The sequence below is a fragment of the Limulus polyphemus genome, unplaced genomic scaffold (genome assembly GCF_000517525.1).
Source record: "Limulus polyphemus unplaced genomic scaffold, Limulus_polyphemus-2.1.2 Scaffold937, whole genome shotgun sequence".
NCBI lineage: Eukaryota > Metazoa > Arthropoda > Merostomata > Xiphosura > Limulidae > Limulus > Limulus polyphemus.
The window spans coordinates 60,725-88,384 of record NW_013666547.1 but is presented as its reverse complement, the minus strand read 5'-3'; the positions used below and the strand labels follow the sequence as shown (position 1 = coordinate 88,384).

Below are 27,660 nucleotides of genomic sequence, written 5' to 3'. Positions count from 1 at the left end.
AGTTATACTAACATATGGCATATATTACTTATGTGAAACATAAACACAAAGAGAATCACAAAATGTTTTATGATTAGCTACAAAACAAATAGAAAATAGAAGTAATAGAATAATAAATAGAAGTAAGAGACAAAAATTTAAAGTTGAAAGGATACAAAGTTTACTGGCAGTGTTACAAATGAATTGTAAGACTGTGCAATACATCAGAGTACACAAGTATTCAACTAAAAGTAATAACGTTAAGTGTATTGGTAGATGTGCATATTTTTTGAATGATATTTTTTTTAGTTACATGTACTCTCTATTGCTCTGTTCACTTTTGGATTTTTTTTGTTAATGTGTAACGCTTTTATATATTTTCTCTCTTTTAAAATCTTTGTTCTTTTGTTAGATAGAAACTTTAAATAGGTTTTGATTTTCTGAGTTTGGGGTTCCGTGTTTGTTAGAAAGTATTCTGCTGGCATGGTTTTGTGTTGGTCATATGTATATAATGCACTGATGTGTTCTAAGATGAATGTGTGAAAAGGTCTTTCAGTTTCTCCTGTAGATATGCGTCACCACATGTATTATATATGATTTGATAGACTACGTTTTTGGTGTGGTAAATTTCTCTTACTCTGTTTTCTCTGGTGTAGCATTGTTTTTAGCACATTTTGATTGTGAGTATGAAAAGTAAACTAAACAGTTCTTTCAGTGTTTTACCTGGTTTTTGTATTATGTTGATTATCAGTTGAGATTGTTTAATGGCTTTATGATTCTTTGTTGTGATTGTGTTGTTTATGAAAGAAATGTTCATTGTGGGTGTTTCTGTGTCTGTCTTTTTTGTTTTTGGGTCTGTTGCTGTTGTAATGTTGTTTTGTTTTTTTGTGATTTGAAAACATTGTTGGTGTAACATTCAGGGTATCCATATCATAATAGCAGTGTTTTAAAGTCTTATTGTGCTGTTTGAATGGCACTCAGCATGGAGCAGTTTGATTTATTCTCTTCAGTTCTCCTGTTACTGTTCCCCTTTTGACTTGGTCTGGGTGGTGTGGTTTGTAATGGAGAACTATCAGCTTCTTACATTCTTTGTTATGCATAGAACTCTGTATTTGTCTGTCTTGGAGTTTTAGGGTTACATAAATTAAAATTAAAGTCCTCTTATCTGGAGTGTAAAGGTCGTGTTTTTTCTAATTTTATTATAAAAATGTGCAAATCCCTCCAGTACATACTACAAATTTTGAAAGACAATAAAATAGATTTTATACACTTTTATTTTTTATAATAATTAAACTGGTTTTTCAGGCTGTTTTTACTCTGATAGCTAATTGGTATGTAAATAAAAAAAACTATCTTACCATAATGTAATTTAACAGATGAACAGTGTCTCAAATTTATAAAGCATTTTGTAGTGTTACTTTTAACAAATTGAATTTCTTAAACATAAGTCAATACTATGAAAAAAAAAAAGAGAAGAAAAATGTATTTGTCTTATTTAGATGTTACCATTATGCAATTACTTTTTTTACATGTAAATTATTATAGCTAACAATACACAAATTAAAGGAAAAATATGACATTAAAAGATATCAGGTAACTGTGAAACTATGTGAAGGTGACAGATAAATTAAAACTAGTTTGCATATTTGATATAGGTGACTTGAGAAAACTGAACCAGCGATAGAATATTATGTACTTGAGAGACAAAATTAAAATCAATCTGATAATTTAGTGGGCAACAGGAAGGTTTGAAATTACTGTGATACTTCAAATAAGTGATAGATGAAATTAAAACCAATTTGGTAATTTGGTGGGTCACAGGTAGATTTGAAGCTACTATGATACTTCAGGTAAGCCTTAGACAAAATTAAAATAAATTTGGTAAATTAGTGGGTGACAGGCAGATTTGAAAATACTATGATACTTCAGTTTAGTGATAGACAAAACTAAAAATATCTGATATTTTAGTAAGTGACAAGTAAAAGTGAAATGAATGTGGAACTTTGTACAATTGACAGAGAGAAACCAAATTGATCCGGTAATTTAATAAGTGACATGGCAGAACTAAAAATACTGTAGAGCTTTGGGTAGTTACACACAATACCAAAACTAAGTCTTATTACGTAAGTTATCAAAACTGAAGAACTGATAAATCTTCAGTAATACCAAAAGATATTACTTATAAGTCTGTATAATAACATTTTTAAGGAGAAAGACCAAAAATGCAAGTCCTACAAATCACAGATAATGTATGGTTAATTCACTATGTATGCTTGAATAAGACTATAAACAGCTACCTCTAAAATTGTTTCCTCTGGCAATTCTGGAGCTACAAACATATGAGGCCCTTCCATGATTGGGGATGATGTACCACCATATGTAAAACAGGTGGGATTTGTAGGGAATGAATCAGAAAACAAACAGCAACCTGTTGAGCTGCGACGCAAATGGCCCAAGGATCCACAATGAGGTACCATTTCATTGATAAAGCAGCGGGTGGTGGGATGACCATAAGGCATCATTACAGTTCCTGGAGGACTGCGAGACACTAAAAAGCCATATGTACAAGTAAAATATATATAAACAGAGATAGTATTAATATATAATATTTCATACATACTTTTTTTTAGAATATAACTTTTGCTGCCACTCTCTTCTCTTTCTTTTAATAAAGTGGTTTGTAACATTTCTGGCATACCTTTTTTCTTTTTTATAATTAAATATTGTTCTTACACAAATCTATTCATACATACACATATATATACAAGTCACTTATTAGAATTGAACTTCTTGCCCATTCTCTTAAATTTATTTATATAAATTGATATTTTGTTAATTTCTATACTTTTCTCTGTCTTAAAACTTAAGCTCAGAAAACTTGATTTGTGATTACAGTTAATTTTATCTTAGATAAATAATTTTAACTTTTTTGCTGAACGAATAGAAGTTCTATGTCAAAATATAACTGTCAGTAGGTATGTGCACTTACTCAAGTTTCCCATTTTATGTGGATAATTAAGTCAACTTACTATGCTGTGATCCTGGTACAGATAGAGGTTTATAAATCATTCTCTCTCCAAGTCTGCCTGAGCTTTCCGACCTGTGTACATTACATTTCTTGTTGTCCACTGGCTCTGCAGTTTCATAACCACTCCCTGTGGTTAATGTAAATTACATTTAAGGTTTTTTGTAAAGTACTTGAGTTTCATATGCAGAGAGAAAAAACAACACAATTACAGAGTTCATTAAAAATCCAGGAAGAACCTCTTTTTTCTTTTTCATTAAAAGTATGATATGATTTGATAACCTTATATATTTACCAAAAACTACAAATATTCAGATTGCAGCTTAATGTTAATGGATTGATTCCCCTACAACAATTACAGTTTCAAGTATTAAAAGAAAGAATATTAGCAAAAGTGGAGGTGAATGTTTTATTATCTTAAAATTTCACAAACCAGGCCAAAACTGCTGGGAACAGATTTCAGGAAGTGTTATGGCTCTCATACTAAAACCAATTCTTCGAGTGGATGGAAAACTTCTGCATCTGTGCATTTTTGTTTCATTGGTTGCCATCTTTGGAGATTCCTGCTGCCACCCCATTTCCATGAGAGGTTGCTCTGTTCTGGAGAATTCTTTGCTAGGGGAATCAAGGATTGGAGAGAGGGGGTTTCCTGTTGCAAGGGTTAGCAGGTTTCCTGCCAAGAAAATGTCTGTATGGTCAAAAACAACAAAATAATCAATATATCCCATAATGTTTTAAAGCATCCTCCTAATTAATATAATGATAATAGTGTATCTAGTGATCTGGTAGGAATAGAACTCAAATATCTTCTTATGATGCTTAGATGACTTCATACTAATAAAGCAGTTCTGTTAGCATAAGCTATATAGAAAATACAAAAAAAAAGAAAAGCTTAAAACATTTTAACAAACCTTTTGTCAGAGAAACTGATATTAAAAAACATATGATACGTGTATAAATATTTCAACGTACTTGATCGTCGAAGAGGAGAAGTGGATAATGTTGGTGGTGGGGGGCTGTAACTCTGATGGTGAATGGTGGGTGTCTGCCTACCAGAAAATGTAGGAGAAACGCCTCCACTGTAGCTACATCTTCTAGTGCCCCCTGGTGGTGTACCAATGGTAAACTGTACTGCAATGAGAATACATAAAAAAACATAACAAAAAATTAAATTACATTACACTATTATGAAATTAGCAATTAATCAAAGTTTTTAGATAAATATATTGATTAAATAAATTATGAGTTAAATTATTTACCTGTAGGTGGGGAGAGAGAACAGATGTCAATAAGTATTTGACTTTGTTCACTTGACTGAGAACTCATGGAGACCTTCCTTAATGTAATGGGTTCTGAGACAGCCTTACAAAACAGAAAAACCAATATAAATGCTTAGTTAATATTAACATGGCATGAAATACAATATAAGGAAATTGCATATAGAAATTTTTACAAATAAATCTATACAGCTTTAAATACCTTTTTTGTTTTCAGCTAATAGGTATCATAAAACGTAAATCTGTGTTAAGTAAACAGGATAAGTAAATATAAAAACAATATATAAATGCAAATTTTTCCATAAATTAACTTCTTATATCTGTTGAAGAATCATTCAACTTAGTTTCAGTCCACAGTATTAGAAAAAAAAGGAGACTAAAATGATTTAGTTTAGAAGATCTATTTTTCTTCATTTTTGTAAATTCTGCTTGTATTTTGTAAATCTTGTGATTTAGTTGTCATGGTTGCCATCAGATGAAGCCATCTAAATAAATGCTGTTAACAGATGTTAAAATTTTTTTTGTCCTGAAAATGTATTTCCAATAGGTACTTACCCCACCTCACACCAAACTATCTTCTGCCCTCTAAGCATTGCACAAAAATTTTCACAATCAGCAAACCAATCTGTATACCCCATCAATTTCGCACCATTTCTGAACATGTACATATCATGTGACCACTCTCCACCAATAGTAATGTATATTGGTGCAGCTCTAGCTCCCTCTGCTATTCCCACTCAATCTTCACTTTCAAGAATTGGCAGGCCCCAAAAGAAGAACACTGGCAGTGGGGAGGAAGGGTATGAGAAGAGGTAAGTAAATATCGGAAATGCATTTTCAGTGTAAGAAAAATGCTAACTTGCAATATAGTCTTACCTCCTCACATATTGCAAAGGTGGAGGGGCCGGTGTAGGTGTAGGTTATATAACTCATTCTCAGTATTAGGAGGTTGAGGATAAAAAAAAAATATTATAACATATTGCAATATATGGCAACATAAACATAGTGACTAGGGCATGTGGACTGTGTTATATATACTCATCAACCCCAACCATAAGTAAACAGAGGGTCATACGTCAAGCAACTGGAATTACAAAAAGAAGTTAGATTTTGGCCAAAAATGGACAAACTCCGTAGAGGCATGAAGTACAACAAACCGAACCCGGGATTACAGGGTTCTGGCATTGCCTCAACTCAACCATAAGAACAAGGCAATATTAGTAACTGGTATTACACGCAGAAATCATAAATCACTCAACTGTAAATGCAGGGAAGAGACATCCTGCATCTGGAATTATGAGGAGGACATGAACATAGAAAAGTGTAAGTACATGCTGTAGCTGGCATTATGAGGTAGAAGAAGTCCCCCAAACTCAACCGTATGAGCAGGGAAAGAACCTCCTGCAACCAGAATTAATGAGAAGAGGGGCGTCTACTGCACACAATTGCAGGAACAGGGTGGTGTCATCCCAAACCCGGTATTATTAGGAGGATCTGCATAGGTTGGACCTGCTTCAATCTTTTGACAGATGTCCACTTGAGAAAGAGCATCCAGAGAAAATGGAAGAAGGGGAACCAGCTTTGCCTTCTTCTCATTGAGTAGATAATCATGAGTATAGATAATAAATTCCTAAACTCATTCAGGAGGAAGCCTCCATGGTCCACCACCCCAGTAACTGGAAATTGGTAAGGACTCCTGTGCTCTACTGGAAGAAAAAAGGGAGAAGTAAATGCAGTGGGAAGTCTGGAGGAACATCACACTGGAGAAACTGCAATGGGTGTTCATGATTTACTATTTTGAAAAGCAGACCGACCCCAATTTATTCAATTAAAGGATTGGCAGGGATGGGCAGAAATCCCCTTCTGATTTACTCATGAAGTCCATGAGTGAGGAGATGGTACATCATTGAGTGTAACATACAAATATTTAGAAACAGGTATATATATATATATATATATATACCACTGGGTATGCCACCAGTGGTCTTGCAGAAACACCCACCTCTACAGTGAGTGTTATAGGTCAATCAGTAAATAATGCAGGTGCAAGGTAAAGCATACCTGACAATGCAACACCTGCCACAGAGTAGGGTCCCATTATCAGTGGTTAAAACTAGGGTTGCACAAAATAAAAACATAAATGAAAGGAAGTGATAAGATTTACCCCAATCAAATGCAAATGGTCATATGTAGAATCACCACAGGAGCGAGACGATATTCACAAGAGGAAGATACAGCCAGATCATGCAGATAATAAGCAAAAAAAGTATTGGGAATAGTCCAAATTCCAGTCTGGACGATCTCCTCCAATGAATGGTGAAGGTGAGAAGTCAAAGGTATTATGATATGATGAGAAGAAATGTTGTGGAGACAGCAACCTTTCATGGATAAGTCTGAATATGCCAGCCTAATGAGTTGATGAATCCAACCACTTTATGTGACATGGAATAGATCATAGGAAACTGAAGTGTTCCAGGGAATAAAAGTCGGGAACTTGAACCTTGAAATGAGGCAGGACATGCTACATAACACTGTAAGGAGCGAATCAGACAAAGAAATTGACCGGTACCAGAATGGGAGTACCGGTGGGAGATGTGAAAGCCAAACAGCCTTCACAGGTAGCATAGGTCTGTGGGAGGAAAGACCGGTCAGGATACAGTATAACATAACAGGAATGGTAGAGGAAGCAAGTAACATTAAAGGCAGAAATATCTGATTGATGATGTGAACATGCTAGGAGGAAAAGGAAATAGGTCTTGAAAGAGAGATAATAGAGGGAACATGAAGACAAAGGTTCAAAGGTTGGGCAGGAAAAGCTTAAAGGACCACACTGAGATCCCAATCAGGCAAATCAAAGGTATGTGGAGGATGAATGGCTCAAAAGGAGCAGAAAAAGGAGAGAAATGGCAGGGGAAGACAAAACCTGGAGAAACAGAAGGTGTTCGACAAGGCCACCTGATAGCTAGACATGGTCAAAGTTGACCAGCCTTTGTCAAACAACCAGGTGAAGAATAGGGAAAGATGAGGATGTAAGGGTTGGAAGTACAGAAATCACGTCAAAGACATCAAAAGCAGAAGGTATACCATTGCCTGTGGTACATGCACATGAATGAAGGTCTAATGGATTGGGAAAGGATAGATGCAACACATGGAATCAGCCCCTGGGCTGAGGCAATGGACCTGACAAAAGCCATGAACAATGACTGACCGAGACAGAGGTAAGGGTAAGGGAGGTTGTACAAGTAAAGGTCAATGTAATGGGAACAATGGTTGCACCTGCCAAGATGGAGCCACCAGTAGGACAAGACATGAAGTGATTTGGAATAAGGAAAAAACTCTGGAGAGGAGTTGAATAGGAGGGTAAACATATATGTGTGAAGACTCCTCCAATCTTGACAGAACATGATCACTCCTAGAGTTAGTGGGTGAGGAAAAGGAGACCAAAGGTAAGGAAATTTGATGTTCCAGTGGGTGGTGAAGGTATACATGCAGTGGCCCTAGCTGAGAACACACTCACCTTGTTGGGAGGAGATAATCGATCCACTACCAGAGTCAAGGAGCCAGAAAAATGGTAAGATGAGACCACAATGTGGTGATTGTGGGCCAAGAAAGGAGATCCAGGATCTAAAAGCATAAAGACCTGGAATTAGCATGCCCTGGCTCTGTGATATAAATGACTACTGTGGAGATGTTGAGATGTACCATACCCCCTCCCTCTCCTGTTGGAGAATGGTAATATGGAGAGAAGACTCCTTCAAGGACAAGAAAACAGAAATCTCCCAGGAGTCAAGGTAAGAACCCCTAACCCTTTAAAGATGAGTCTGTGGAACAGATGTAAATCTGGATGAGCTGGAGTAAGTAGCACCCTTGCCATGGTTTAGTCTCTGTTTAACCACCAAGCCAGGGATCTGAGAAGTTCCACTGATCTAGGAGTGTCCACCAAAGAGAATGCATATGAGCCTGATCCATGGGAATGAGAGTTTCCAAGGAAGCTCACATCCCTAAAGAGATAGAACATCTCAAGCTGAAAGAAATGTGACGTTATGGTTGTGTGAACTGCTTGCTCCAAAGACAAAGAGGAGAAGGCTGGACCCAACTGAGGTTAGAAAGAAGAACTCTTAAATGAATGAGATATTAAGAGGGGGTAAGAACAGACTTCCCCACTGTCCTCTGGAAACCCACCCATGCTGCTTTATGTAGGAGCAGAGGAGTATGATCTTTGGACTGGGAATGGGAAGAAGCAAGCAGAAGACAGTCATCCATAGAAAGAAAAGTGCAAAGACACATAGATAAAGATGATGGGCAAGGTTTGTACCTTCCAACAAAACATTTAAAAAGCCGTGATTAGTCCAAATGGTAAGGCCCTGAACTGGAAAACTTGACTTAGATCTATATATAACTATTGACAAAGTAGGCACTATGGGGAAGAACTTCTATTGGGAGAAAACAGGGCTTCTAGTATCATGAACATAGGAAGAGGAGCCAAAGCCAAGCTCAGCCCTATGAATGGGAAAGAAATGAACACACCAGTGATGTAACAAAGCAAAAAACATTTTAATTCCTACACTGATGAAAATTAGGATGATAAGGCACATAGTTAACAATTATGAAAAAGAAAATTACTCAAACAGAACAATGAATTATATATCACTAGTAGAAATGATATGTAACTTACAAAAAATCTAAATGTACCCAGTTAAAGTACTTATTAATAATGAACTAATACACCTACGAAACTTGCTGAGTCTAGAAATTACATAAGGTTAATGAATGAGCAAAATGGTTAAATTTATCTAAAAAAAACAAAGTAATAATTAATATCTAACTTACATTTCATCTAATGTAACTTAGATGACAAAGGACACATAAGTATCTAACTTACTTAAGTCCGAGCAGTGATGATGTGAAATACTTGATTCTCCAATGTGTAAATAAGGACAATGCCACACAAATGGCATCTGAGCCATGCCTACAACAGGTATATCAACCAGGTGTGAAGTGTATATGTTGAAAAACTTACCACAGATCTCCTGGGAGAACCGGAAGCAATAGGAAGAAAGGAGAAGAAAAACAAATCTCCACCAAAGTGAATGACATGGCAGCACTGCACTGGTGGAAGGTAAAAATCTTAAAGAGGTTTCAAGTCTGACAGACCAAAATAAGGAGGTGCTGGAAAAAAAAAAGTGAAAAGACTTCTCATTGATTTTACTTATCCTCAGAAACATTGTCATGTTGAAAAGAAGAAGAAATTGCTTGCTGAACATGCAAATTAAGGCCTGTACCTCATCTGCAAATAAAGTCGAACCCAATTCCTGGGAAGTCATACCAGTAGAATTTTCGACTGTAACAGGAATTTCCATAGTTGATACATGGATTGCAAATTCCTACTGAGATCTGTTATAATTCGGTAACAAAAAATAAATGCAAAAAAATTGTTGAAACAAGTGAATGCAAATGCATTAAAATAACACTGTTGAAAAAAATTTGAAATGGCAAAGAAGCACATTCATAAACGATAGCCACATGCAAGAAAACACGTCTAAACAATGCTGTTCCAATCGAGAAAGTGAAGATTGAGCAGGAATAATAAAGGGAGCTAGCTATGCCAATATAGGTGGCACAGTACTAGTGATGGAGAGTAGACACATGCTATGGACATGCTTAGAAATGGCACGAAATTGATGGATATATAGCTTTGTGTGAAAGGAAGTAAGACCATATTGGAATTCAAAATTAAGATTAATAATTTTTCAGGATGTAAAGTGTTTGAAGACCTGTATTTATCAATCTATACTCCATTGATTTCTAGTATATCTGAGTATAAATACAAAAAAGTTTTATTAATTCTAAATATATTTATCAAGTAAGATAATTCGGTAATATTACTAAAACTACTCAAAGCATCCCAACAGCAAAAGGAAGACATTTAAGTAGAAACCTTAGTTGTATTTGGTGAAGATCCATGATACATGTGGGCTGTTGAAGGAGTAGATAATGCTCTTTCCCCTTGTGACATAGAAGAGTTGAAAAGATCACGTTCCAGACTTCTTTGAATTTGTTCATAGATTGTTTTCTGAGAGGGGACAGGTATTGGCTCTGATTGCTGGTAGGTTCCTACTTCCAAAATCTGTTTTGCTGGAGAACCACTCATTGGAAGGGATGAAGGTTGAGGTAAGTTAATTTCTGACACCCTATGTGTATTAAATGTAGTACCACTGGAGTAATGATTATCAGGCACATTGCAAAGAGCCTTTGGAGATGAGTTGGCATAAACAATGCATCTGGAAAGGAAGGTGAAGCATATACAACTGAAATCACAATCAGTAGTTAAATAACATGAATAAACCATATATAGTAATGTCTATTTCTTTGAAGAAAGATGCAATAAAATGTATCTTTCTAACTCTGTTTTATTTACATGTGCTTTTGATTTGATGAATTTTGTCTACACTAAAGTGAAACATTATCCAAAACGTTCATCCTAACTGACTTTCTTATTGCAATTCAGTTACATTTCAATGAAAATATTCCCTTAAACTTTCAAGATCTGAACTTATAAACCATAGCAAAACTAAATTTTTTGTTTTACTTAGGGTTTACAATTTATTGTGACATCAAAAGTAAAAAAAGCTTTAACAAAGAACCTAAAAACATATAATCTTACCAAACTGTACTATCTGGAAAGAACATTACTCTAAAACCTAGAAACTGTGTATAACTAGGACCATAGTTATCTTACACAAAACAAATAATGACCTACAAGCTTCTAACAAATTACCTGCCATGTTTGGCACGAAGCATCTTCTGCAAGCTGCCAACTTCCTGACTTCCTACAAGAGATAGAAAGTTTTCTAGGCTTCAAAAAAAAACTTTCAGTATTAACAAGTTCTAGTAATCTAAGTTTATTATACATGTATTATTACACACTGAATGGGAAAAAAAAAGAAACACAGATTCTCAGAATTTTTACAAAACCAATGATACTTTTTAATGGATATTTATATCTTTTCTTATAATTTGTTATTATATTAGAATGTCCGTCAGCATGAAAGAGACATTAAAAGCACTTGAACGTGATTATTGATGAACACTGGTAATTCAGAAAACTAATCTTATGTATGGGAACAGACAATAACAACATCTTTACCAAGGACTTAAGATTTTTTCTTCCCTTATGATACAATGGTGAAGAAAAATGTTACAATTATACTGTGGCAGTATTCATAGTCTAAAATGGCTTTCATAAAACAAGGTAAAAGTTTATTTTTAAAAAACTATATAATATGAAACTTTTAAGCTTCAACATGATCTTAGTAACAGTGACACAAAAATACTTTGTAAGAACTGATATTATCATAGCTAAGTCTGTGTTTAATTAAAACATTCTAAGTTACATTAAGAACTAATTCGTAGATTGAAACACTTACCAATAACTTCTCCCTTAAAAAAATTGAGCTTTTAACTATTAAATCATTTAAAATATAGTAACTGTTTATCATATTAAAAGTATTCTTTACACAATAAAGATTAATTACCTGATTGTTCTGCTAGGTCATTTGTAACCATCACAAAACCCTGAAGAAAAAAAGAAAGAAGTTGCAAAACAATATGAATTGTAATCTTCTTACTTACATAAAAATTATCAATACATGGGTTATAACTGTTTTTTAATTGCCCCGTTGGTTTGTTAATTTCTGCCTTACAAAGCTGTTGGTTTAAACCTTCTTACTTGATCTTCAAGAGAAGAAGAGGAATTTCTTTCTTTATCACCAGAGGACCTTTTGTCCAATAATGGTGAAGCAGCTATAGTGGTTGGTGCTTCAATCAAGGGCTCATCTCTGCTACCACACCACCCTTGAGGAGAAGGTGGCAAGTTCCCAGATATGGGAGAATTGTAAATAGAAGAGTTTGAAGGAGAAGCTTCAAGAGGCACAGACTGTCGACTGGGAACAGGCATAGGGGAACCTGGAATATATAAAAGATATAATTTAGAACTTTACATTGTGCTAACACAATTATTAAACATGTTGAAAATAATGGTAAAAATAATAACCTACAAGTTTCAAATTTGTTTCAGAAAATTTTAAATAATTACACAACAAAACTAAAGTCAAACTACATTATAATTCTATTGTGATTTTAGTCATTACTCAAATACATTATTACAAAATAATCACTGAGAAAAACACCACTTAAATTATGTTGCAATGAAAGTTTAGTGAGTAAATGTTATAATGCTTTGTAATCATTAGTCAAGTACTTTAATAATATTAAATCATAGTTCTTACTTGTCCTGGTGAGTGGCTCTAAAAATGGATGACTAAAGAAATCATCTGCAAATGAGAAACATAATTTACATACTCAATAACTTTTAAAGCCTTTTCTTATGCTGTTACATCTACCTTAGTTACGCTACTTCTAATTATTGAGTATACAACAATGAATATTCATTTATGTCTCTAGAATGCTTCAAAATATTTACATTGTTTGGATACATAACACAAAACCAGATTTTACTGATATTGTAATGAGTAAATACTAGAAATAAAAAGTTAATGATTTAAAAGTACATATATACACATGCTTTTAAATAATACTGGGGATGTAGAGATTTGTATATTACAAATAAATGCTGCATTTTCAGAATCCAATTTTTGGTACAAAAAATTATTAAGACAAATTTGAGGTTTTTTTTGTTATCAAAACAATATATAAATCTGTTCAAAAGTTCTACTATGTTATGAGTGAAAAACACATTAATAGAAAAAATCCAGGACAACTATTTTGTAATAGAAACAACATTTTTTCACAAACTTAGAAAAAAACATGGAAGAAATCAAATATATACATCAAAATAAATCTTTTTAATGCATTATCCTTTTAATTATTTCAATAGAAACAACTGTGAAATAAAAAACTAAGTATATTACATCTTAGCTAACTTACCAAACTCTAATCTATCTTTAGCATTCTTCTTCAAAAGTCTTATCAATAAATCTGTGAGGTCTGCTGAGGTCCAAGATGGAATTCTGGGAGAAATAGCATAAAATCAAACTTGTTATTAAAAAGGTTGAAAAGTTACTAAAATTAAAATACACAAAGAAATGTGGTGAAAAGTTTAATTTATCTACTTTGTTTTTAAAATGAAACAAATTTTGATTTATTTTTTATAAAAAGTGTCAAAATAATAAGTTTGTTATTTTCTCTAGCTTCATAAGACATGTTTTTCATAGGTTTTACACTATGTTTACTGTTTTATCTGTTAAGTAACAAATGTATCAGGTAAAATTCACAAGTGTCATGTTTCTACATCTCAATTAGTTTCAAGCAATTATTTTTGTTTACAACGTTTTTGTATTTTGACAAAGAATGAAAACTGAACAATTAAATTAACAGCTCTGTTTATTATTACATGCAAGAGGTACATTTAAATCTTTTTTTAACTAAAACACACTTGAAAATATAATAATAATAATAATAACAAACCATTAATTATCAGCAGAAGATAAAATTTTTCTATATTGAAAATATATTTCTAATAGGTTTTCACCTCTTAAACATACAGTTATTCTCATTCAGTGCTGCCCTCTATATGCAAAATGTTTTTTGCATACTACAATCCTTTCACTACCATGCACCTCTTGATTCACATGGTTTAATTGATTCTCCCATTCAAATCATCATGTGACAACCCTCCACTAATAGTAGTGTGACACACCCTCCTTAACGCATGTGACTCCCTTTATTTGATTCTATCAAACTATCATTTTGAGTTCAAGTAGAAAAGGAAGCACCGGTTTTCATGGGGAGGAGATAGGTACCTATCGGAAATATATTTTCAGCATAGGAAAATTATAACTTGCAATACAGTTTATTACCTCAACTCACACATACATTCCTAGAATCCCACAATGAAGAGGTGGAGGGACTGGTGCGAGGAAGAAAAAGAAGCACCCTTCGAATGTGTCCGAAGAATACTTTATACTGATGATCCTCTAAATAGAGAATCATATGTGGAAGACCACACTTCTGTACCAGGTATACTATTCACCCAGTGTGAAAACAGGTCTCACAGACACTGGTGGAAAAAAAAATGGACGAACTCACCCAAAAGGGAGAGAAAATGGTTGAATTAGATCTGAACTTCACGATATCATAACTTCAATCCCATTGAAGATAGGCTGTAGATGATATATTGAGTATACCTGGATAGACAACACATGCCACAGAGTGGGATTCTGACAATAAAAAGGGACATGCTCCTGAAAGAAATTAAAATATATATAAAAAAGATAAATTACCTAGTCATAGCCTCATCAAGGTTTGAAGGATGGTGACAGGTAGAAGACAATACCCTGACGAAGAAGAAACAAACATCTGATGCTGTTTTGAAGAATTACCTCCAATGGATGAAAGACACTAGGGAAAAGGTAAGATGCCCGATCTGATGTTATGACACCTGGAATAGATTTCAGGAAGGAGACAAGGAGGAATAAGCCAATCAAATCAAAAGCCGAACCCAAGTGGTAAGTGTTGAAGGAGAAAGGTCACGAACAGAGGAATGTTGCCAGAGAATGAAAAAGTGGGAATGAGAATGAGAACCATGGAAGGAAGCCATGTGGGCAATGTAACAACAAGGAACACTTATGGGACATAGAAGAATATCCTAATCAGACTGGTAATAAAGGTGTGAGATAGAAGGAAAGGAAATTGGTGAAAAGGAAGAATTACCTTTACAAGCTGCCGAAGTCTTAGGATGGAAATCAATCTGGATAAAGGAGAACATATGTGGAATGGTATAGAGTGCATGAGACATTGATGGCAAATATATCAGACCAATGATGCCCCAGGCTAATAGGAGTAGAAAGTAGGTCTTAAGGGACAAGTGAAACAAATAACAAAAGGACAAAGGTAGAGTAAGGAAGTGAAGAACCATACTGATGTCCCAATCTGGCAAGACTGCTCGATGAGGAGGTCTATGAATCTGGAAGAAATGAAACAAGAGGGAGAGGATAGGGGAGGCAAACACAAAATAGTACTGGGAAAAATGAAAGGTGTGGGATAAGGCTGCTCAATATCCAGTGATGGAAATGACCAAATTTCCATGATTGAACAGCCAAGTGAGGAAAACAGTGTGTGAGCCTTGTTCAACTACCAACGCAGATTGTCGATGAGGGAAGGAGGAAGGGTAATGGGAGAATCCAAAGGATCCTGAACAAGATTGCTCATGCAGAGTACATTGAAGAGACCACATATGTTTCCAACCCAAGAGAATAAATGCTTTCATAGAAGCAAACATCCACAAAAGTAATAGAACCTCATGAGCAGAAAGAGAGAGAGAGAGAACAGCAAGGGTGTGGAGAACTGAAAGCTGCATCAAATGGAATCGAACAGGAGAAAGTTGGGTCTGACTGAGATGGAAGTTGAAAAAGACCCACAAGTGGACAAGATATTGGATATGGGACAGGAAAGACTTCTCCAACTTGAAAATCCCACTCACATGAGCAGCTTTGACAGAAGGAGACAATTGTGATGTGAAGACTCCATATCTGAATGAGCCAATAGAAGCCAGTCATCCATGTTGTAGTGTTGGTGCAAACCTCAAGCATGCATAAGCCAGGCAAAAGTTTTGACAACCCGAAAAAAGACATATGGAGCCAAGTTTGTTTGTTTGTTTAGAATTTTGTGCAAAGCTACACGAGGGCTATCTGCAGTACCAGTGTAAGACTAGAGGGAAAGCAGCTAGTCATCACCACCCACCGCCAACTCTTGGGCTACTTTTTTACCAACAAATAGTGGGATTGACCATTACATTAGAATGCCCCCATGGATGAAAGAGCAAGCATATTTGGTAGGATGGGGATACGAACCTGCAACCTTCAGATTGTGAGTTGAGTGCCTTAATTACCTGGCCATGCCGGGGCTGCATATGGAGCCAAAGCAAGCCTTAAAGGTCGTGTTGCAAAACTGATACACAACCTCATGATGGGCCAACTGAAGATAGTGTCTGCCCCGAGGAGAAATAGGAATGTGTAGATAGGCATTTGAGACATCTATCTTGGTCATCCACAATCCCAGAGAGAAAGCCCATCTTAGTGTGAGAAAGGACTCCATTATAAAATGGGGAAGATCCAGGAATTGATTGAGGTGGGACAGATCGATCACAGGACACCAGTCTCCAGTTTTCACAAACAGCCTGGAGTAAAAGCCTGGGGGCAGATGGCTGACAGGCTCAATAGCTCTCTGTTATAGAAGAGTCTGTACCACCTCTGACTGGTAGGAGGATCCCGAGGTAAAGGAAAGGAATTGAATGACAAGACCTGAAGAACTCAATGATCAGTAGTGAATTCCTGCTAGAGGAGAATAAAATCAGTCAAACGAGCCCCCACTGGACTGGAACCCACAATATAGTCACCAGTACTGCTGGAGACAATGAAACCTGTGTTGATAAACACAATGAACTGAACTGTGGAAACCCTAGTGGGAGGAAAAGTTAAAGGATGGGAGGGTCTCAGACATGAAAAATGAACAGGGGATCACAAGGGCCCAGGGTGACACAAACAAGCAACCAAAGATGAAAGGGTTGAATGTTGTCTCACAGATTTTTACACATTCCAGATTCCAAAGTTTTAGGAATATTTCCCCAAAATGGACTATTGGAGTAAAGGAGCCATTTGCAAGTCCTGAAGTTAAGTGAACAGTAAATGAATCTGGGACAAAACAGCACCCTTTGCCCAAAGATCCCAACAGCAAAGAAACCACGTGTGAAGAGATAGCACTGAGGAGGATAATTGTGCCAACAGAGAGGTAAGGAAGAAGTTGGTATCCTCCAAAAATCCCTCTGGAGATCTGTGGAGTACCTCAGAAAGAAGGTGCATAGTGGATAAGTACTGCAGGAGAGTCATAAGGGTAAGACAAAGGTGGGAACACTGGACTTGGGATAAATGGACAGGAATTTTGGTGTCAGCTCCCCATACTGGCACTAGTGATTCTAACTGATGAGAATCAAGAAAGGAGTAATCTGTCTGATGGTAAGCCAAAGCAAACTGATCTGTGGCCCTTGGAGAGGTGAGGCATGCTAGTACCAGCTCACAACTATGAAACAAAATGCTCAGCATGAATCCCAACATCAGGAGGAGGGAAAACAAAATACTGGGAGGAAGGGATGTCTTGTAATAAGGAAAGAACAGGATTATAAGAAATCGGGGAAATGGATAAAACAGAACAAACCTGAGAAATCATGTCTTAAAAGACTGAATTAGGCCTGGCAGATTTTGTTGGAGGGGTGTGGAAAGGCACAGTGTAATCAGGAGGAAGAAAAATGCTTTCAAAATCCTTGTTGGATTTGAAATGGATAAAACAGAATAAACCTGAGAAATTATGTCTTAAAAGACTGAATTAGGCCTAGCAGATTTTGTTGGAGGGGTGTGGAAAGGCACAGTGTAATCAGGAGGAAGAAAAATGCTTTCAAAATCCTTGTTGGACTTGAAATGGATAAAACAGAACAAACCTGAGAAATTATGTCTTAAAAGACTGAATTAGGCCTAGCAGATTTTGTTGGAGGGGTGTGGGAAGGCACGATGTAATGAGGAGAAGGAAAAAGGCTGTCAAAATCCTTGTTGTCACAAACAGGTTCGGCAGGTTCAGGAGGAAGTTAAGCCCTATCGGGAGAAGTAGATTGACTCACATAATGTTCAAACTCCCTACGAATTAAGGCCAAAAAATCCTCAGTCGAGTTCCCCTGACCTGAAGTCTGTGTAATTGTGCTGACAGCAGGTTGTAGAATATATGAAGTGTTAACATTAACTCTGGTATCATCATAAAATGATGAAAATTTGAAAATAATTCAAATGAAAAAAATAATATACAAGGTAAGTTATCACTGAAAACTTTAAGAAATTAAACAGTAGTAAAATATATGAATGATCTTTCCACTTCATATGATAATATTAATGAGAAAAAACGTGTGATGAGAGAACAAACGAAACTTGTCTTGACTATAGCACTGTCTGACAAGAAGTAAGAGTTTGGTAGAATCAAATAGAGGAAGTCACATGTGTCGGTAAGGTGTGTCGCACTCCTGTTGGTGTAGGGTTGTTGCATGATGATTTTCATGCGAGACACAGTTGAACCACCATAATCATGGGGTACATTGGAGTGTAAGGCTTGTGGCATGTGAAAACATTTTTGCATAGAGAACAAGAATAGCTATATACGTGAGTGGAGGTAATGTACCGTATCAGAATTTCTTTTACATTTCTGATTAATATTCAAAAAAGTAAACACAAAGTTAGTCACACTGCCAGCCTCGAGTACAGACTAGACAAGTACCTACTTGTGGCCTTGTACTATTCTGGCCATATAAAAAAATTAAATGTTCTATTTTGCTATGACAGTTGCTCCAAATAACAAAGGTTGACACTGATGAGTTGAAAATAACCTTTAACATTAAAATGTAGTCATTATTTTGTTTCTCTTAATAAATGAAAGCATGTGTAAAATATAACAAAATAAAAATGCATACTTTGGAAACAAAAAGTTGTTCTTTTCATAGAACTGTTTTAAGGCTTGTGGAGTCTGGGCCTGCAAATATAAAATATTAATCAACAATAAATAATTCTATTTTGCACACTTATATGAGTATAAATTCATGCACATACACACATTTTCCTTTTATACTGTAAAGAATAGTTGTTACATATGATGTTGCAGTAATTGAAGGAAAAATATTTCATAAATTCCATTTCTATAAAATGGATAATTATGTTATTTGGCTGACTATACATTGGGTTAATCACACTTTATAAGAGCAATTTTTATATGGTTATAGAGTGATCTGTCACCAGGTTAGATGTAACCCTCATCACTGCATACATGTTTAGCACCTATATATTTGGTTCACCTCGACCATTTAACAGTGCAATGCTGCCACTGGTACTTTTGGCTAGAGGAATGTGTCACAACAATTTCAGAGAAGACTGTCTATAACACAGTAAGCAGTATCAGCCAAAGATGACCAGTGTAAGATGTAAAACTACCTAAACATCATCCTACCATATGTAGCACTATTGCTACCACTGCCAAAATCCAAAGACTGGTTATTCAGAAACCCCAACTGACACAGAAAAGGGTTGCTAATTCAAGTTACATATATCCCAAACAACTGTGCACAATATAATTAACAAAAGTTTGGTTCTTGCACAGAAGCATAAACCAAAAGTATACAAGTTTCTTCCCAGAAATACTAGTGAGAGAAAGACAAACTGCAGGTAAAAAAAACAAAAACTTTGCACACAAAAGAAGGAAGCTTGTTGAAGTTTGGGATGAGGTCTAAGTACAGTATAGGTGAAGTCTAGTTATTATCAGGAGAAAATACTGACACAAATAGTGTGATATGAAATTCCTCAATTGTATGACCAGGGTGCAAAGACTACATCAGGACAATATCTTTGTTTTTTTCAATTTGTATTGTTTCTCTGATATTTAATTCACATTTCAATTCCATCTGATTTATCAGTTTAACATTGTTCCAGTCTAGAATAACATTTCATGCTACAGACTGGAGTAATGTGCTGAATGCAGCAGTTGGTTTAGGTTTAGAATAAATAAAGAACTGGATATATGTTTTATAAACTCTGAGTGTTTAAGTCTAGATGGTACCAAAGGAATGCAAATGATTGTATTGTAATATAAGTCTTGTTTAAACTTCAACTTTTACTCCTGAAGACAGAAGCATAAGAACACTGAAACATGTAGTCTTTTTAGGGATGTTCCCTGTTTTTAGTAAATTATTTATTGTGCAATTATTTTAATGCTGTACTTCTTTTAATTGTACATAATGCAAATTCCAGTCATTTTCCTGGTCTTATGCTTCAACTGTAGTACAAAAATGGTTAAATCCACTTTTTTAAATCTCACTCTGCTATCATTTTTAGTTCAACAAAATGGTAGACCTTATTCTTTTGTTGAAACAGAACAAGGGCCATATTTTTCATAGCTATTTCAGAACCAGTGCTGAAGGAAGCAATCTCTGAAATGTTGTTGCCCCCTAGTTAATGCCACATACAAATTTAATTTTAGATTTGGTACATTATCCATTTCACTAGCATTGACTCTCATCCTGTTTTCTGTGATTCTGATTATCTTGAGTCACTGATGTTTTTGCAGCCTATCACTGATACTTCACCCACTGACCTGAGCATTGAAGTGCACCCACATTATTTTACCATCTGTTAATTTGTTCATGTCCCCTACTTAACAAGGTTATTATTTCTTAAGTTAAAAATAAAAAATAATTTTTCCTAAAACTAAAATGGTAGTACAAAACAGCAGATTACTACTGATATGTATGTATTGGTAGCTAACAGTAAAAATTACACAAGGCTTTTTTAAAATAAATCAGAAGTCCACCAATAACCATTGCACTCTCAAAATTGCCTTCTCTGATATATTTGTGAAGTCACCTGATTATGCACCTACGAACTTCTGTACATTTGGTTCACTTAAACATGGTCTTAGGAGTCAATGCATATATACAATAAAGGACCTGTGGAATGTTTGTCAAGATGTGTGGCTTCAGATAGAACTTGCTGTTCTTTACATAAGCAATGTTGGGTCACAGTGAGTAATAAAGAACATCAGAATGAAACTGGTAGACAAAGGAGTAAACAGTTCCAATGGTAGTACAGAATTAAGAACATTATTCTTATTAACGTATGATTAAATTTTTGTACAAGTTAATTGACATAAGCTACACTATCAAAGGACATGACAATTCAGATTACATTCTAATGGTCCTTATCCACTTTAACAAAACAAACAAAATATCTTTTTTTGTTGATAATTCCTTAATAATCAATAAAAGTTTTCATATCAAACATACGAATATCAAATCTCGGATACTTTAATACTGAATTGTATCCATGATTTAGACAGTTTTTTTTTCATGTTATTAAGTTGGCAAAGGCTTTTGTCAATTTTCTACTTTATCAATTACAAGTAACCTGAAATTTCAAAATCTTTAATAACAAAACATAATTTATGCTGTACTTTATCTTATACAGTATTCTGATAACAAACACTGAAATGGAAGTATGTGTGATTATAACTTAAGTGTTCAAGGACAAGTTTTAAAATAACTAGATATGCCAATGTTTTTTTTTATAGTCAAAATACTTCTTTCATAAGCATTTGTCATAAAGTAAACACATGACAGATGTTTTCTCACCTGAAATGGTACTTTTCCAGTTAAACACTGGTATACTATTGTGCCTATGCTCCATAAATCAGCTTTAGCATCATATTGTAGAGACATAATCACTTCTGGAGCCTAAATTATGAGTAAAAACATTTAATTAGATAAAAAATAAAGTTTTCTTCACTATGCTGTCATTTGCTTACAAAAAGATTTTTACAGTGGGATATATTTTCTGTAATACTATGCTTCATTCCTTCTGTTACTAGGCTATACATTTCTGTTATTAAGGTAGTAGCCTTCATCATTTTCTGATCTAATCAGCTTACCATGTACATAGGAGATCCACACAAAGTTACAGCCATTATACCATCTTGTAAAAATCGTGAAAACCCAAAATCTGCTATTTTCAACTGAATTTCATTTGGGGGTGGGTTGGGTCTCTCAGTGTAACATAGAAGGATGTTCTGAGGTTTCAAATCACGGTGTACAATTCCTTTAGCATTCAGAGCTTTCATGGCTGCAGCTATTGAGAGTAGAAAGTTGGAAGATACACTGCTAACAATTATTAAATTAAGCTTCAGATAATAATCTAAGTACAATAGTTAAAGTTGGTATGTCTACTTCATGCACTCTTACCTTTCATTTATGCTATAAGAGATAATTTAAGTCTCAAAACCATAAGAAGTATTTTGATTTGTGTTTGATCTTTAAAAAAGTGTATTAATTCAAAAATTCAAGTTATAGAGAAGTGTAAGTCTATCTTGTTTACTATGTTGCTGTATTTTTAAAAGAAATTTTAATTCTTTAAAAATTATTTTAGAAAAGTTGAATTTAATTATTTAGTTTCTAGCCCACATAGGTTGGATTTTTGTAAAAGTCTTGAGCTATAATGAACTTCTTTGGTCTATTAGTTCAACTTTTATATTTTTGTGGGCTGGCTGGGCGACATTCACTAAGGTCTGTGGTCAAAAACACAAATTTGATACTAGACTAATTAATCTAAAACAAAAATATAAATTTAAAACACCCAAAATCAAATATTTTTCAAATGACAAAATTTTTCTTTTTTTAAGCTATAGACAAAAGTTTATTGAAGTTATTGAACAACTTAAGATCCTTTTCAACATTCTCTATTCTCCAGCACTTTAAGCTCATCTATGTAATATGATCAGTGACCTCAAAAGGATGCCTGATGTTACAACAGATCATCTCAAGATATTTCCTACAACCCCTCAGAAGAACAATATTTTTCTCAGCCTTATTTTCATTCCTTTGATAATACTTAACGAAAATATATTCATAATTTTACCATCCAGATGTAACTGGTTCTATAGAAATTGGGACTGGCTAATCTTGGTTGGATCAGTTAGCATTGCACATAAAAGCCATCTTTAATGTGTGCAGTGTAAAATATAAATTTTAGGAACTACTTTATTCTAAATACATACTTCCATTGAGAAAGAAATCTCAAGCTATGACTGTAGCTAGCTATGAGGTTACTGGGATCCAGACCTCAGTTAAAATTTGAAATAAAATTTAAGGTATTATTTAATTTTACACCCAAATGGAAAAGGTATACAATATGTAAGGGTGATCCTATGTGCTTGTCAGTGTTTGGACTTTGGGTAAATTTTCACTATAGCCTACAGCCATGTTTTAAACATTAATATTTGAAATGCAAAATATGTATTTGACTTATAAATGAATTGCTAAACTAAATATTAAGGCTTTTTAAAATCGAAAAACTCTCTAGGACATTTCTACAAATAAACAAATTTATTTTCTTTGTAAGGCTCAAATAATAATTTATTTCTACAAGTGGAAAAATGTCCTAAAGTTTACTTAATGTTAAAATGTTACTATATATTCAAGATATTCTTAAGCTTAAGAACATAAAATCTTTTGTTACAAAAAATTTTAATAATTTCATGACATTTAGGTTAAGTGGATTTTTTTTGCCAGCATGATTAACTGTCATTGCAACAGCTCACAGACTGCAAGATTACTTCACTACATGACTCACCTATCTGACGCAAGAACAAGTAGATTATGTCTTCACCAAGTTTTCCTTTTGCTGAAATAACAAGCAAAACAAATGAGAAACAAAGGTATTTCAATAAATCTATTGTACATATGATTGAAGTAAATGATTAAAAACAATAAGCATTAGTCTCCACACATTGGCTTTCTCTTGTAAGATGTTAAAACTTAAAGCTGTTTTGTTCATAATGTTAGACATTCATCTGACTGAAAGCAAAGTTTAATTAAAAAGAAGAATACCAAGGCAAAGCATAAAAGTATATTTAATAAACAGACAGCTTTGGAATTTACAAATTCCATATTTAATATTTCTTTTGCTCTTGCTATTTAGAGTTTAGTGTTAAACTTCAGTTTTCTTTGCTTTAAATGTAAGAATTTTCACTGCAGATCTTTGTAAAGATCCTCCATTCTTTTCTATGTATTATTTAGTTCTTCAATATGTATCAATACAGTACAATTTGCTTGTTTTGTGTAATACATTACATACTTTTGATGTGTGTGTTGCAGATCATTGGTGATGGAATTTTGGAACCCAGAACTGCCTGAGAATTAAATATGTTTTTATGTTTTGTAATGTGGTTAATTTATCATATTTCTTTAACAGCTGATTTTGATCTCTCTCTATTTTGTCATTAGTTCTGTATAGAGGAAACCAAATTTATGGAATCAAATTTTTTTACACATTTTTAAATGATAACTATTTTTTTTTCTTGCTGGTCACATAAATCAAAAGTTGATTAACATGAAAAACAAGGCCAATTATGTTTCTTTATAAGTAAAATCTAATCACTAGTTTGGTGAAAAAATTATTGACACACAATCAGCATAATAAAAACAAACATAGGCAGCTTTGTTTCTAGGAATTATTGAAAAATAACAACATTCAAAGTTTGAACTGAAAATTGTTACAATGACTTTAACATTATAAACCTTCCTTGAAATAGAATGAATCAGAGTTTAATACAAGAAAACCTATTCCATGTTTGTGCCACAACATTCCACAAGTATAACAAACACAGTGTAACTATCATATGTAATTGACTTTGTGGCTAGACTATATCAAATTTACACACACACCAAATGTATATATGTATACATATAAATATTTAAATTAACCTGTTTCTATTACACGTAAATCAAAAAATATTCACTTTAAGTCTTAAGCAGGAAGGTCTGTTTTTTGAAAGACATGGGTTATTGGGTCATTTTACCCCTGATTTATAATTATTAATGGGCAAATAAACTTCTCTAGTATCACAAGTTTATAGAAAGTTAGAGTTAGACATAGAGTAAGTAGTGTTTTGTATGAATTCAGACAACTCATGATGATTCAGAAAACACAGGTACAAAAATATTAGACAATAGTAAGTGTCATATTATGCTGTATGTGCATATTATTATATACGATTCTTTAATAAGAGTGTCTCATAATAAAATGTAACATTATATAACTGTAGACACTTGGGACCATGAATATCAACAACAAAAGTTGTTAGATTCTTTTGTTGGATTTCGTGCAAAGTTAGACACAAGGGCTATCTGCACTTGCTACCTAATTTCTTTTGCAGTAACAGGACTTTACCCACCGAAACTTTATTCCTCAGGGCTAACCACAGGGCCACACTTGGACCCATAAAAACATAAGAAGTTGTCTGTGAGTAAATATTTGCTGCATAAAGAACTATAAATATATCTTGGCTAATGGTCCACTCCATCTCTTTGGTTAATCTGTACAGAAGTATTATTCATATATACTTTTGAATTGGGAAAAGTGATCATGTTATACGATTGTCTATTTTCATTCCTTAGTTTTTAAAGTGTTATCGTATAGATCTTCATTCCTTTTCATATCAGTAATGGCATATAATATTCCCTACAGAATACATCTAAAAAAAAGTTAACAGGTCTTGCCGCTTCTTATATTTCATTAAAAAACTATTTTTTTTATGCATCTTTTATTCCCCAGTTTGAGTAACTTTGATAATTAAACTAGTAAAATGTCTGCTATTACATTTAGAACAGCTGTATATACAATAACTAAAATACCTGTATACACTTACATTACCTAATGAACATCTGTATATACAATAACTAAAATACCTTTATACACTTACATTACAGCTGTATATACAATAACTAAACTACCTGTATACACTTACATTACCTAATGAACAGCTGTATATACAATAACTAAAATACCTGTATACACTTACATTACCTAATGAACATCTGTATATACAATAACTAAAATACCTTTATACACTTACATTACAGCTGTATATACAATAACTAAAATACCTTTATACACTTACATTACAGCTGACATACCTTATACTTTAAGGTTTTAAATTCATCATATTTGTATTAAAGTTAACATTTTAAGTGTTCATTTGAATTATTATTGTGCTAAGATATAAATAGTTATACAATAGTTTGGGAGTAATACATCCACGGAATAATTCATATATACATTTATTAGTGCATTAATGTAAACCAATTCTCTTTCTCTCTCACACACACACAAGTTAGAGGATCAGCTATTTCGGTTTTCCTTACCATTTAAATAATCTGCCAAATCGCCTCCATTGCAATACTGAAACAAAATAAAATCTTATTTATTCTATTTATCTATTATAAAAACAACTGATTCTTTATATACATTTTAAAAAGGAAAAGATTTTATGAAATTAAAATTAGTTTCATCATTTCAACCTAAAATAAATCTTTTACAAAAAAAAATCATAATAAAAGAAAAGTACTTCCTGGAAGAAGAAAAAAAAAACAGTAAAAAGAAGGAAAAGGATTTATGACGTAAACTAAATGTAGGAACTTTGCCAGTTTCACAAACAACAGTTGGCAATACTCATTTGAAAAGAAGTCCAAGAACTTGAGTTGTTCTTTGTATCCTGTAGGTATAACAACACAGTAGACATGACGGCGCCACAAATAGAAATACACGCGTTCTCCTTTCCCCTCTTTTACCTTTAGGCCTTCTGCATTGTTTTATGTTGTTATATTTTATCAACTTGATACTAACTAAATGAAGTAAACTAAACCGTTATATCATTTGGATTCCATTTGTTACAGTTGAGCAGACAACACACCAACTGTACAACAAGTTTTTTGTTGTACGAAAAAAAAGATTTTTAAAAAAATAAAATCAACAATATGAAAACAACAATTTGACCTACATTCAGCTCTTACGTAAACTACGAGATATAAACATACAAAACAATTGTTGAAGCTTCAAGGCCATTTCTGCAAAGTACAGATAGGCAACTGTTGCCCAATTACGCAACGTACTTTTGGTTTAACCACATCCGTGGGGCATTGACTTCGAAGCAATGTTTTCGTTGTGGCAGGTTCTAAAACCTAGCTACAAATCCAATCATCCTTTCTCCTTATGGTAATTATGGATTAGATGTAATCATATTTTGTAATGACGGATCAACGAACTTTTTAAAATATTAAATATTTCCAGTGTGATATACATTTATTCCTTTTCTGCGATTTTCACCGTTTTTTTATTTATTTAGAAATTTATCACTTATAGCTGCATTTTTTTTTATATTCGCATAACTCTTCAAAGTATATGTTTTTGAAATAAAACAGGTTATTAGCAGCCCATCTTCTGTCATTGTCAAACTCATCGAAAGTGTTATGATTAACTGTTGTAACATCCTGAACACATTCAGGTATGTAAACATCTTACTACTCTTGCACTTGCGCGACACAGGCAATACCCGACTAATACAGGTGAGTGTCATTCTGAGTGTCGCGCTGGTTCAAAAAAAGTACACATCATCTTCGAACTGTGAACAATCAAATTTGGGTATTTTAGAGTTCCTTGTAGGACATGCCTGCCTCTGAAGTCAAGTAAACACTATATCTTTAAATTCGATGACGAGGAACCCACTTTGAGACTAATAATGGCTGGAGACGGCTTAAATGGGTAATGAAGAAAAACTTTAATATAACTTTAACATGACAGCAAACGTACAACGTTTCGACAAGGTTTTGTCATCATCAGGTACAATGAAGAAAAACTTTAATATAAGTTTAACATGACAGCAAACGTACAACGTTTCGACAAGGTTTTGTCATCATCAGGTACAATGAAGAAAAACTTTAATATAAGTTTA

At 33.9% G+C, this 27,660-nt stretch overlaps 1 protein-coding gene across 5 annotated transcripts in view; it reads right to left on the bottom strand.

The window, feature by feature from the left end:
- LOC106461336 (serine/threonine-protein kinase unc-51-like) overlaps positions 1-27,660 on the bottom strand; it is a 72,863-nt gene that overhangs the window by 8,793 nt on the left and 36,410 nt on the right. For 3 of the 5 annotated variants that reach the window (XM_022388204.1, XM_022388206.1, XM_022388207.1), the window contains 16 exons: positions 26,075-26,111; positions 23,502-23,552; positions 21,805-22,001; positions 21,509-21,610; positions 18,806-18,864; positions 13,228-13,310; positions 12,570-12,614; positions 12,011-12,246; positions 11,817-11,856; positions 11,060-11,111; positions 10,220-10,562; positions 4,264-4,366; positions 3,977-4,135; positions 3,438-3,692; positions 3,009-3,134; positions 2,277-2,527 (listed from right to left, as the gene is read on the bottom strand). In XM_022388204.1, the coding sequence (XP_022243912.1) occupies positions 2,277-2,527; positions 3,009-3,134; positions 3,438-3,692; positions 3,977-4,135; positions 4,264-4,366; positions 10,220-10,562; positions 11,060-11,111; positions 11,817-11,856; positions 12,011-12,246; positions 12,570-12,614; positions 13,228-13,310; positions 18,806-18,864; positions 21,509-21,610; positions 21,805-22,001; positions 23,502-23,552; positions 26,075-26,111 (2,139 nt within the window). Of the gene's footprint in view, positions 1-2,276; positions 2,528-3,008; positions 3,135-3,437; positions 3,693-3,976; positions 4,136-4,263; positions 4,367-10,219; positions 10,563-11,059; positions 11,112-11,816; positions 11,857-12,010; positions 12,247-12,569; positions 12,615-13,227; positions 13,311-18,805; positions 18,865-21,508; positions 21,611-21,804; positions 22,002-23,501; positions 23,553-26,074; positions 26,112-26,381; positions 26,438-27,660 lie in introns of those variants that run through there. The other 2 variants (XM_022388208.1, XM_022388205.1) reach the window with 2 other exon arrangements.